General features: G+C 44.7%; 1 protein-coding gene across 2 annotated transcripts in view; it reads left to right on the top strand.

Annotated features, from left to right (window-relative positions):
• Positions 1–13,287, top strand: part of LOC106568756 (uncharacterized) — a 67,094-nt gene that overhangs the window by 26,981 nt on the left and 26,826 nt on the right. Inside the window, exons 33-43 of one of the 2 annotated variants that reach the window (XM_014139386.2) lie at positions 268–351; positions 613–750; positions 5,877–5,993; positions 6,095–6,187; positions 6,350–6,573; positions 6,921–7,123; positions 7,422–7,670; positions 7,957–8,186; positions 8,491–8,655; positions 9,053–9,142; positions 11,536–11,886. In XM_014139386.2, coding sequence (XP_013994861.2) covers positions 268–351; positions 613–750; positions 5,877–5,993; positions 6,095–6,187; positions 6,350–6,573; positions 6,921–7,123; positions 7,422–7,670; positions 7,957–8,186; positions 8,491–8,655; positions 9,053–9,142; positions 11,536–11,886 — 1,944 coding nt within the window. Of the gene's footprint in view, positions 1–267; positions 352–612; positions 751–5,867; positions 5,994–6,094; positions 6,188–6,349; positions 6,574–6,920; positions 7,124–7,421; positions 7,671–7,956; positions 8,187–8,490; positions 8,656–9,052; positions 9,143–11,535; positions 11,887–13,287 lie in introns of both variants that reach the window. The other variant, XM_014139385.2, reaches the window with a different exon arrangement.

Below are 13,287 nucleotides of genomic sequence, written 5' to 3'. Positions count from 1 at the left end.
GTATGATGTGTAATTATTTACTATTTTAAAGTGTTTTTTTCATGGTTGCAAAGGCAAGGGACGCAAAATGCCGCCGCAATTCAAGAACGACCCTTATTCATTATGATCTAAAAATCTAAACAGATCCTGGATCAGCAGCCCTAGTCTGAGACGCTCTTTGAATACAAGCCCTGAATTGCCATAGGAAAGGTTAATACAACAGTCATTAGTCAATCTTTCTCAGTGATGTTGTCTTCTATTGGTATCTTCTATTTGTATCTTCTGCAGGTGTGTTCCTCCTTGACCCACCCGTTCAGCTATGACATCATCCCTCCGGACTCTGAAGTGTGTGTCACAATGTTTAGCAATCAGGTAGGGTGATTGATACACATCACACTTCAAGACATCAACACAGATCCTCTGATACAGTCTGTTTTGATAAAAACAATGACTAAATTGTTAAATGACTAAATTGAATTTCAGTCTAACAAAACAGGCTTGTAGCAGAGCACATGTGGAGAATGAGTTGGTAGCACTGTACTTGAGTCCAATTTTATGTCTGCTATACCCATAGAAATCCTGTGGGTGAAAAAGTTCTCTATAAAATCCTATGGCCGCCATATTTCCCTACAGACGCAGAGAGAGGTGCGAGGGAGGGTTCGGATCGGGAAGAAGGACAGACTGACCTTCCTTGGACAAATTCAGTTGAACCCCTCAGATTTACCTCAGCATATGGTCAAAGTTCGAGCCAACCTCACCCATATACTCCAGGTAACGCAGATTCTATAAGAGGGACTTTAAATAATATAAACAGTATAATATATAATTATCATATAATATACAGTACCAGTCAAAGTTTGGACACACCTACTCATTCAAGGGGTTTTCTTTATTTTTTACTATTATCTACATTGTAGAATAATAGTGAAGACATCAACACTGTGAAATAACACATATGGAATCATGTAGTAACCAAAAAAGTGTTAAACAAATCAAAATATATTTTAGATTTTAGATTCTTCAAAGTAGCCACCCTTTGCCTTGATGACAGCTTGGTTACTGCATGATTCCATATGTGTTATTTCAAAGTGTTGATGTCTTCACAATTATTCTACAATGTAGATAATAGTAAAAAATAAAGAAAAATCCTTGAATGAGTAGGTGTGTCCAAACTTTTGACTGGTACTGTATTCCATTGAGCAGTGTTAATACGGGCTCTATTTTAACAAACCTAAAGCAGTGCTAAATCTAAGTGCAGGCGATTGTGCTATAGGTTATAGGTTGTGCTATAGGTTTTTCAATATCACAATTATCGCCGCACTTGTTGGCGCGAAAAGGCTAGGTTTTAATGAATAAAGAAGTTGTTGGTGTGTCCAGGCTTGGCCCCTCGCTGGCCAATCAGAACACGCTCCATTGCGAAATATGTGGTTGCTTCAATGGTCTTTTATGTATTGCCGTGGAATCAACTCCAATTCCAATTTTAGTCCGGTATAGTTTGTTAACCTCTCTAGGGTCGGCGGGACGAAATCGTCCCATCTACTCAACAGCCAGTTGAATCCCGTGGCGCGTTATTCAAATACCTTAGAAATGCTATTACTTCAATTTCTCAAACATATGACTATTTTACACCATTTTAAAGACAAGACTCTCGTTAATCTAACCACACTGTCCGATTTCAAAAAGGCTTTACAACGAAAGCAAAACATTAGATTATGTCAGCAGAGTACCCAGCCAGAAATAATCAGACACCCATTTTTCAAGCTAGCATATAATGTCACATAAACCCAAACCACAGCTAAATGCAGCACTAACCTTTGATGATCTTCATCAGATGACAACTCTAGGACATTATGTTATACAATACATGCATGTTTTGTTCAATCAAGTTCATATTTATATCAAAAACCAGCTTTTTACATTAGCATGTGACGTTCAGAACTAGCATACCCCCCGCAAACTTCCGGTTAATTTACTAAATTACTCACGATAAACGTTCACAAAAAACATAACAATTATTTTAAGAATTATAGATACAGAACTCCTCTATGCACTCGCTATGTCCGATTTTAAAAAGCACATTTTGCAATATTCTCAGTAGATAGCCCGGCATCACAGGGCTAGCTATTTAGACACCCACCAAGTTTAGCACTCACCAAAATCAGATTTACTATAAGAAAAATGTTATTACCTTTGCTGTCTTCGTCAGAATGCACTCCCAGGACTTCTACTTCAATAACAAATGTTGGTTTGGTTCAAAATAATCCATAGTTATATCCAAATATCCTCTGTTTTGTTCGTGCGTTCAAGACACTATCCGAATGGTAAAGAAGGGTGACGCGCACGACGCATTTCGTGACAAAAAATTTCAAAATATTCCATTACCGTACTTCGAAGCATGTCAACCGCTGTTTAAAATCAATTTCTATGCAATTTTTCTCGTAAAAAAAGTGATAATATTCCGACCGGGAAAGCGTGTTTAGGTTGAAAGACGAAAGAAAATAAAATATGGGGTTGACTCGTGCACGCGCCTCAGCCCATTGTCCTCTGATAGAGCACTTACCAAAAGTGCTAATGTTTTTCAGCCAGTGGCTGGAATTACATCATTCAGCTTTTTCCTGCCTTCTGAGAGCCTATGGGAGCCGTAGGAAGTGTCACGTTACAGCAAAGATCCTCAGTCTTCAATAAAGCTTCAAGAAGCTCAAGGAATGGTCAGAGAGGGCGCTTCCTGTACAGAATCTTCTCAGGTTTTTGCCTGCCATATGAGTTCTGTTATACTCACAGACACCATTCAAACAGTTTTAGAAACTTTAGGGTGTTTTCTATCCAAAGCCAATAATTATATGCATATTCTAGTTTCTGGGCAGTAGTAATAACCAGATTAAATCGGGTACGTTTTTTATCCGGCCGTGAAAATACTGCCCACTACCCCCAACAGGTTAATAAATAGCTGACAGAAACGAAATAACAAAATGTAGACCTATCTTTGCTGAATAGGTTAACTTGAACCCATTTGCAGTCCACATTGTTCTAAGTAATTCCATGGCTTCAATAGCATTCACACTGATATAGGGTCTAGGTCTACTGTGTGGCTCAGTTGGTAGAGCATGGTGTATGCAACGCCAGGGTTGTGGGTTCGATTCCCACGGGGGACCATTACGGAGAAAAAATGTATGAAATGTATGCATTCACTACTGTAAGTCGCTCTGGATAAGAGCGTCTGCTAAATGACTAAAATGTAAAATGTACTGTAAATTGCATTATGGCTGAGCATGGACATGGTCAATAAGCAAGATTAAACAAATTATTGATAAGCCCTAAAAAGAGAATGAATAATTCTAATGAAATGCTAAACAACAACAACTTGGCTATGTCACACCCTCTTTCAAAAAAATATGGGGGGGGGTAGATCAGCTTTAATATTCCAGATAGATTTCCAATCACCAATATATTTTTTGTAAAGAAAAAAATAAACAAATATATATATATACAGTACCAGTCAAAGGTTTGGACACACCATTCAAGGGGTTTTCTTTATTTTTAATATTTTCTACATCGTATAATAATAGTGAAGACATCAAAACTATGAAATAACACATATGGAATCATGAAGTGACCAATAAAATGTTAAACAAATCAAACTAGATTTTACATTTTAGATTCTTCGAAGTAGCCACCCTTTTCCTTGATGACAGCTTTGCACACGCTTGGCACTCTCTCAAACAGCTTCACCTGGAATGCCTTGCCAACAGTCTTGAAGGAGTTCCCACATATGCTGAGCACTTGTTGGCTGCTTGTTCTTCACCATGTGGTCCAACTCATCCCAAACCATCTCAATTGGGTTGAGGTCGGTGATTGTGGAGGCCAGGTCATCTGATGCAGCACTCCATCACTCTCCTTCTTGGTCAAATAGCCCTTACACAGCCTGGAGGTGTGTTGGGTCATTGTCCTGTTTAAAAACAAATGATAGTCCCACTAAGCGCAAACCAGATGGGATGGCGTATCGCTGTGGTAGCCATGCTGGTTAAGTGTGCCTTAAATTCAAATTAAATCACAGACAGTGTCACCAGCAAAGCACACCCACACCATCACACCTCCTCCTCCATGCTTCACAGTGGGAACCACACATGCAGAGATCATCCGTTTACCTACTCTGCGTCTCACAAAGACACGGCGGTTGGAACCAAAAATCCAAAATTTGGACTCCTCAGACCAAAGGGCAGATTTCCACCGTTCTAATGTCCATTGCTCGTGTTTCCTGGCCAATGCAAGTATCTTCTTCTTATTGGTGTCCTTAAGTAGGGGTTTCTTTGCAGCAATTCGACCACCTCAAATATTTCTGCCCCACCAGTTTTCACATGACGAAATTTCAAACTAACATCTTTTGACACTTGTGCCGCCTTAACACCAGCCAAAAATAGAGCCCTATACAGTGTATTCTGAAAGTATTCAGACCCCTTGACTTTTTCCACATTTTGTTACGTTACAGCCCTATTCTAAAATCTACACACAATACTCTATAATTACATTTTTGCAAATGTATTTAAAAAAAAAAGCAAATATCACATTATTCAGACCCTTTACTCAGTACTTTGTTGAAGCACCTTTGGCAGCGATTACAGCCTCGAGTCTTCTTGGGTATGATGCTGAGGATCTTCTCAGCAGATCCTTTCAAGTTCTGTCAGGTTGGATGGGGAGCGTCGTTGCACAGCTATTTTTCAGGTCTCTGGCTGGGCCACAAAAGGACATTCAGAGACTTGTCCCGAAGCCACTCATGCATTGTCTAGGCTGTGTGCTTTGGGTCATTGTTCTGTTGGAAGGTGAATCTTTGCCCCAGTTTGAGGTCCTCACCCCTCTGGAGCAAGTTTTCATCAATGATCTCTCTGTACTTTACTCCGTTTATCTTTCCCTCGATCCAGACTTGTCTCCCAGTCCCTGCTGCTAAAAAACTTCCCAACAGCATGATGCTGCTGCCACCACCATGCTTCACCGTAGGGATGGTGCCAGGTTTCCTCCAGACATGACATTTGGCATTCAGGCTAATGAGTTCAATCTTGGTTTCATCCGACCAGAGAATTTTTTTTCTCATGGTCTGAGAGTCCTTTAAGTGCCTTTTGGCAAACTCCAATCGGGCTGTCATGTGCCTTTTACTGAGGAGTGGCTACCGTCTGGCCATTCTACCATAAAAGGGGACACTTGGGACGTTAAATGCTGCAGAATTTTTTTGGTACCCTTCCCCCGATCTGTGCCTCGACACAATCCTGTCTCGGAGCTTCCACGTCATGGCTTAGTTTATGCTCTGACATGCACTGTCAACTGTGGGATCTTATATAGACAGACAGGTGTGTGCCTTTCCAAATCATGTCCAATCAATTGAATTTACCACAGGTGGACTCCAATCAAGTTGTAGAAACATCTCAAGGATGATCAATGGAAACAGGATGCACCTCACCTCAATTTTGAGTCTCATAGCAAAGGGTCTGAATACTTATATAAATAAGGTATTTCTGTTTTTCATTTTTAATACATTTGCAAAAGTGTCTAAAAATCTGTTTTCGCTTTGTCATTATGGGTTATTGTGTGTAGATGGATAAGGATGTTTATTTATTGAATTCATTTTAGAATTAGGCTGTAACGTAAAACATTTGGAAAAAGGGAAGGGGTCTGAATACTTACCGAATGCACTGTTTGTGTTGACATTACCAGAAAGGAAGTGTGGAGTTTCATCCCAATAGTGTGAAAAGACTTCTTCATCTTGTCACTTGTGCAGTGATATCATAAAAACAATAGGGGAATATGATGGATGTCCACTGGGTATTTGATTTCATCTTTCCAAGGAAGGGAGACAAGGAGAGGAAAAAACTATTGTGATGGACCCATGACTTTCTTAGCTATTTCAGTTGAAGCTCCCTTCGTCGGCCATTCTGGAAGGAGATGTGTCCTGGAATCCTAAAAATAACAGTGTGTTTGATTACCTAGTGAGAGGCAAAGTAGGAATCAACCGGCAGGAGTGTCAGGTAAGAGTAACTATTCATTCACCACTTACATAAATAAATATTGCTTATTTATGATTACAGCACTTATCAATCATTAACAATGTGTTTTTTTTCTCCATCAGTTTTCTGTTAATCTGAATGGCTCATCAGACAGAATTGGTCTGTATTCCTCGCTCACACATCCCTTCCAATCCAAGATCCTTAAAACATTGGAGGTGGGTTGCTTAATGTGCTTTTTCAAAGGTTGACAATTGAATCCCTTAATTGACGAGGTATATAAATTAAAAAAAATATGTTGCTTTTTAGTTTTTTGGTCAGCGTATCTCGTGGTTTCTAATGGGTTTAGTATTCGTAACTTTACGTTTTGTATTCTCCAGGCCCGGCTCACTGCAGACACGTCTATGGTGGACGGCGGAGTGAGCAGCTCTCTGTGTGTGAGGGCTGATGGGAAGGACAGAGCCCTGCTGGAGGCCCAGCTCTCCCACTCCCTACTTAGAGACACCAGAGCCCTGAGTATACGTCTGGCCCTGCTCCAGACTCTACTACCTACTTCAGCCGCTGAGCTGCAACTCAACATGTCTGCCAACATATCCTCAGATAAGTGAGTGCATTCTCACTAAATCAAATCAAATGTTATTGGCCACATACACATGGTGAGCAGATGTTACTGCAGGTGTAGCGAAATGCATGTGCTTCTAGCTCCGACAGCGCAGTAATATCTAACAATATATACCCAATACACACAAATCTAAGTATAGGAATGGAATTAAGAATATATAAATACTAGTCTATCAAGTAGCTACATACAGTGTGTACTTAGTACAGGTCTGTCTGTCTTAACCACAGTTTTGCTGTATCCCTCCCCATGCTTTCTCACTCTGTATCCTAATTGTAATCGTTCATAGTACCTCCATACCTTCTCATCTCTCCCTGTCTATCTCCTTCCAGACTCTCCATGCATGGTTCCTATGACCAGGGAGGGGAGGTCCTGCAGGCCCAGGTGGCTGGCTCATTGGAGCACTCCCCTGGTTCCCCGTGGCTCCGGATGGCTGTCACGGGCGGCCTGAGGCACTCCTTACCCAGCCTTACTGCTCTGCCTCCTGCCCTGAGTCTGGAAGGAGCCCTGGGGCAGTCAGACTGGCTCACTGAAGGTATGGATCTATTTGACATAAGAAGTGATTGAGACTCATTCATCTGGTCTTGTCTCGAGAAGTGCCATGGCGAACCCAGGTTTGTGTATTTTCCATGTTAATGCTGTATAAATGGTGAAACGCGCGCGCACACACACACACACACACACACACACACACACACACACACACACACACACACACACACACACACACACACACACACACACACACACACACACACACACACACACACACACACACACACACACACAGAAATGTATTATTCAGTACTATGAAGTGTACATGTGTGTTGCAGGGCAGCTGAGAGTGACAGTGAGTAAGGCTGTGTACAGTGTGGAGCTGAGTCATCAACAGGACCAAGGAGACACCTGGGAGGAAGAGGATGGCATGCTGGGGAAAGAGCCTGACGCGGCCAGTGATTGGTTGTGCGCTCGGGCAGGGGAGGAGTCTCTGTGTGTGAATGTGAGCCGCCGATTGGGCAGTCAGGCGAGGGGTGGAGTCAACGCCCAGCTCTCTCACTCCTCCCGCTGGCTCCGTACTGCAGGTGACCCCCTCCGTCCGTCACAGATTATAGTTACGTTAAGTCTCTACTCCCCCATTCCCTCTTCCCTCTCCTCAGATGTCCTTCTATGCTCCTTTCACCTCCACACTTTCTGTCTCCTTAGATGTCCTCAATTAATATGATAATATGAAACCGTAATCTGTTGTAAAAAAAAGAATGTGTCACATGCCCTGTTTATCATAAGTCTTACATACCCTTTCAAGTATTGGTAAATGACAGAAATCCGCACACATACATTGTGTACCATTGTCTGTCACCAATGTTTTAGGTATACCAGGTAACAGCAGTGCCCAGGTGAGCTGGACCCAGGAGGAGGGCAGGCTCTCAATGCTGGCAGAACTACAGACCGGGGCTCATGGCCTGAAGGCTGAGTTTGAGAGGGCCAGGACTGGCGGGGCCTCCCCACGATGGGAGCTCCAAACCAGGGTACAGCACCAAAGCAAGGCCCTGGTCCAAAGAGGCCTGCCCAGCTCCATCCAGGCTACAGGGCACTATCAGGTGCAGCTTCATCCTCTTCTTCCTCATCCTTTCTCTTTTTTCTCGCTACTCTATTGTTGTTAAGAATGCTGCATTGAACTTGATTTTGGACATATTCCTGAAGATAACTTATAAAGATATCGAAGAAGATGTATCAAAGATGCTTCAAGCTAAGGCTTTTATAATTATAAGAATAGAAATTCATTTGATTTTGAGGTTTCAAGCCATGAAAGACATTCATAATTCAGTCTTTACTTCTATGTACTACAGTATTTTCAGTTGAATATTTAATGAGCAAATGTATTTTCATGACCTCTGACTGTAGGAGGAGACAGAGCGTTTGAGTGCAGGGTTGGCCATAGCAGTTGAAGAGCACAAGAAGGTGGACGTCCTAGTGGAAGCTGGCAAGGGGAACAACGCTGCCAACCTGACTGTGTCTCTATTTCACCACCTGAGGCAACTCAAAGGAATCATACCTACATCATTGCAGGTGACTAACACATTTTTACATTGGAAAATCACTCAAAAACACATTTACAACATTGCAACAAATTCAAATATCACAACACTTGTATTCCATTTCTAGCATAATTGTATTCCATTTCTATAATCCCTCAGTACCATACCAACAGTGTTTCTACAGTAGTCAAGTAGCCACTTTTGTAAGCCATGCAAATTTGACTTGAAAAGGGCAAATGCATTTGCTCAATTGCTACTAGTTCTGTAGTGAAGAGCCTCTGATATCAGAGTTGTTTTCACTCCAAGGAAGAATAGGAACCGTGCGCTCCAACTCATGTGCCATACTGCCTTTGTTAAATTCCTCCATCTTCTCCCACTGCTCCCCCTTTAATAAACAAACTGTGTCGACGGGGTCTCTGTTTTCACAGATGAGCTGCACGGGGTACGCCACCAACGGTGCCGCTAATGACCGCCTCTCGGCCCAGTGCTCCGGAAGCGTCGCCGGTCGACCTGTGGAGGTACGCGCCTTTCGCTCCGAGAGACCACACAGCAGCAGGCTCTGCTACGGCCTAGCGTTAGCCTACCCTAGCATCACCGCACAGGCCAAAGGCTGCTACAGCCCCACGGGCCAGGCCGAGCTCAGGGCTAACCTCACCCACTCCTCCCGGCTACTGCAGCTCTCCCTGGGGCTACCCTCCCACTCTAGCCTCAGGCTTCTGCTCCGGCCTGGGCCAAAGCGATGGGGCCTGGGGTTCGGGTTGGTGGTTGGCCCCTGGAGGGTGGACCTTAGTGGGGGGCTGAGGCAGGAGGCGGCAGGGCTCTATGCATGGCACGGCCTGGTTGAGTATGGGACTCCTCATGTTACACACAAGGCCGAGGTTAGAGGTCGTGTTAGGGCAGAGCGGTGGTGTTACCTATGGGTGGAAGTGAGCGGGGTGTGTGACTCGGTCAGATCCAGCCTGGTGGTGTCGACACAGTGCGGGGGAGAGGTGCGGGTGGCCTGGGTGCGGATCACTGAAGGGGAAGGGGCACTAGCACCAGGCAGGACATCTATGACCATAATAGGAAGTGCTGTGAAAGATGGCCTCAGGGGTACTGTGGATCTTAAAAAGAACCAGGATTCTCTCCACTGCCTGTTATCCTTGCTACTGAGAGAAAGCCGGGCTGAGCTGGGCTGGACCCTCCACCACCAATGGGCCACTCTCTCCGCCTCCTCCATCCCAGAAAGTGTTGACCTGCACGGGTCAGCCCAGCTCCGACGCGCCTCCCTCTCCGGGAACGCCCGGGTTTCCTTGGACGCCCACTCGGCCAACCTGGACGTCACGGCGACTTGGGAGCCCCTCGGCCAATCCCCAAACACCGCCCTCAGGGCCGTCCTCCAACATGACCTTGCCACCCTAAAGCATGCTGGGATACCAGAGGACGCCACCCTGAGCGTGTTTGCGGGGCCCACTCAGGCACAGGTGGAGCTGGAGAGTGATACGTGTTCCATGCTGACCCACGGGACTAATCTACATAGAGGGGAACACAGAAGGACATGGACCCTGGTTGTCCGTCAGCGCTGTAACCTACTTAAGGTAGAGACATAGAAATATAATTACTAGAACGGGCATACCCATTCTAATCAAAGTCATTCTATTTCTATGAGTAGAGCGGTGGAAACATGGCGGCAACAGGAAATCAATCAATCAAATTGATTTTACAAGTGACCTCAAACATGTTTGCCAGCGACAGAAAGCAGGAAGTGAGGAATCTTCACCAGAAAGATGAGCCTCCGCTTTCCTTTACAGCATGACATATCGCTGACACATGGGGTAATGCTGTCTCACATTTAGAACCCAGGACCAATCAAATCAAATCACATTTTATTTGTCACATGCGCCCACATACAGCAGGTGTAGACCTTACTGTGAAATGCTTACTTACAAGCCCTTAACCAACAATGCAGTTCAAGAAATTGTTAAGAAAATATTTACTAAATAAACTAAAGTAAAAATCGAATCAAAAGTAACACAATAAAATAACAATAACGAGGCTATATACACAGGCTATATAGGTGTGTGATGTTGTTGATGATGTGTCAGTTCATATGTATCTTTTAGAATGATTTGAATTCAGCACAAAAACACACACAAAATAAGACTATTGCAAATTTGACTGTCTTATTTAGCCACGAAGTGCTTTGAAAGGCTGGTCATGGCTCACATCAACACCGTTATCCCAGAAACCCTAGACCCACTCCAATTTGCATACGGCCCAAACAGACCCACAGATGATGCAATCTCTATTGCACTCCACACTGCCCTTTCCCACCTGGACAAAAGGAACACCTATGTGAGAATGCTGTTCATTGACTACAGCTCAGCGTGTGTGTGCCCCCCCCCACCCCTCTGTTACACTGCTGCTACTCTCTGTTTATCATATATTCATAGTCGCTTTAACTATACATTCATGTACATACTACCTCAATTGGCCCAACCAACCAGTGCCCCGCACATTGGCTAACCGGGCTATCTGCATTGTGTCCCGCCACCCACCACCCACCAACCCCTCTTTTACACTACTGCTACTCTCTGTTCATCACATATGCATAGTCACTTTAACCATATCTACATGTACATACTACCTCAATCAGCCGGACTAACCGGTGCCTGTATATAGCCTCGCTACTGTTATAGCCTCACTACTGTATATAGCCTCGCTACTGTTATTTTTCACTGTCTTTTTACTGTTGTTTTTATTTCTTTACTTACCTATTGTTCACCTAATAGCTTTTTCACACTATTGGTTAGAGCCTGTAAGTAAGCATTTCACTGTAAGGTCTACACCTGTTGTATTCGGAGCACGTGACAAATAAACTTTGATTTGATATTTTGGCTGTCGTTGCTGACTTTTGGTTTCTCCTCCACAGACTCTCCTCCCTCCGTACTTCTCGGTGAACGGCTCCTTGGTCCGCTCCGGCTGCACCACGCGTCTGGACACACACCTCCACACCGGGGGAGAGGAGAGGGGGGCCGCCAGCCTGGCCTTATCCTCCTGCCTCCCCCAGCTCAGCCTCAGGAGCTCCATCCGTCACTCCCTGGTGGGGCTCCATGCCCTGGGCCTCCCCCCTCGCAGTGCCCTGGTCCTGGGTATCTCGACTGGTGAACGCCCTGGGGTAGGGGTGGAGCTGGAGCTGGGGCAGTGCCGGATCAGGGCTGATTCTGGGGAGAATAAGGCTAACTGGGTCGTCAATGTGACCCACTACTGCCCAGAACTACAGGTAAAGAACACACTGGCTAGGAGAGCACAAACAAATCTGATTCCGCTTACCGATCAGTGGAATCTGATGTGTTAGTGCTGGGCTAAGTTCCATTGTGAGTGCCTGCATGTTTCTGCCTTGGCCAGCTTTTGGGGTAATGGGAAACCTAGTCAGCTGCACAACGGAATGCATTCATCCAAAATGTGTCTTCCGCATTTAACCCAACCCCTCTGAATCAGAGAGGTGCGGGGGGCTGCCTTAATCGACATCATCAGCACACGCCAGGACCAGTTGATATTGGGGGTTAACTACATTGCTCAAGGACAGAACAGCAGATTTCTTCCACTTTGCCGGCTCTGGTATTTCAACCAGCAACCATTTGTTTACTGGCTCAACATTCTTAACCACTAGGCTACCTACCGCAGAGTTGGGTTCAATATCCATTTGAATTCCAGTCAATTCAGAAAGTAAACCAAATTCCAATTCCACATTTTCCCAATTGAAATGCATTGAAGAGAATTGGAATTGGAATTTCAGTGTACTTCCGGAATTGACTGGAATTTCAATGGAATTGACCCCAACCCTGATGCATCAACAAAGTCTTTCTCTCTGTCTACCGCAAATATTACGGTTATAACCACGCCCTACAATAACATTGACTAAGCTATTAATCACCACTATGGTACAGCCTGATATCTGAGTTATGACCACTTCGATTGTGCTAGCTGGAAGCCCAGCTAAGAGATGGTTTTGATAATAATAGGGGGGTGCCTATAAATTATCAACACACCCGTCTCCTTTGAAGAACTTCAGAAGGAGTCTTCATCAAAGGCAAACCTCGGGGGCTCATTTTTAACTGGGTGTCGCTGTGATAGAATACCAAGGCTGCGTCCCAAATGGCACCCTAACGCGGTCAAAAGCTGCGCACGATATAGGGAATGCTGGTTAACAATAGTGTCCTGAATAGGTTGTCATTTGGGACGTAGCCCATAGGATGGTTTGCGAGACCATATGTGTTCTGTCTGGATCAGTGGCCCGTGGTGTCTGTACTAGCAGCGGGAGCTCCTTGTCTCTAATTGTGAGCAGTGTGTGTGCGTGCGTGCGTGTGCGTGTGTGTGTGTTCGTATGTGTGTGATTGACAGAGCTTTGTGGATGCAGCTGGAAAGAGGGCTTTGCTTTGTTTACTGTCGAGGGATGGGGAGAGGGGGAGAGAAGAGAGGTAGAGAAAGGGGGAGTGAGAGTGAAAGGAGAGAGGGGAGTGAGAGTGAAGATAGAGGGGGAGTGAGAGTGAAGGGAGAGAGGGAGTGAAAGTGAAGGGAGAGAGGGGGTAAAAGTGAAGGGAGAGGGGAAGTGAAAGTGAAGGGAGAGAGGGAGCGAGAGTGAAGGGAGAAGGGGAGTGAGAGTGAAGATAGAGGGGGAGTG

This window comes from Salmo salar, chromosome ssa14, assembly GCF_905237065.1.
Source record: "Salmo salar chromosome ssa14, Ssal_v3.1, whole genome shotgun sequence".
Lineage (NCBI taxonomy): Eukaryota > Metazoa > Chordata > Actinopteri > Salmoniformes > Salmonidae > Salmo > Salmo salar.
The sequence above is the reverse complement of the archived record's forward strand: the minus strand, read 5'-3'. Positions and strand labels throughout refer to the sequence as shown.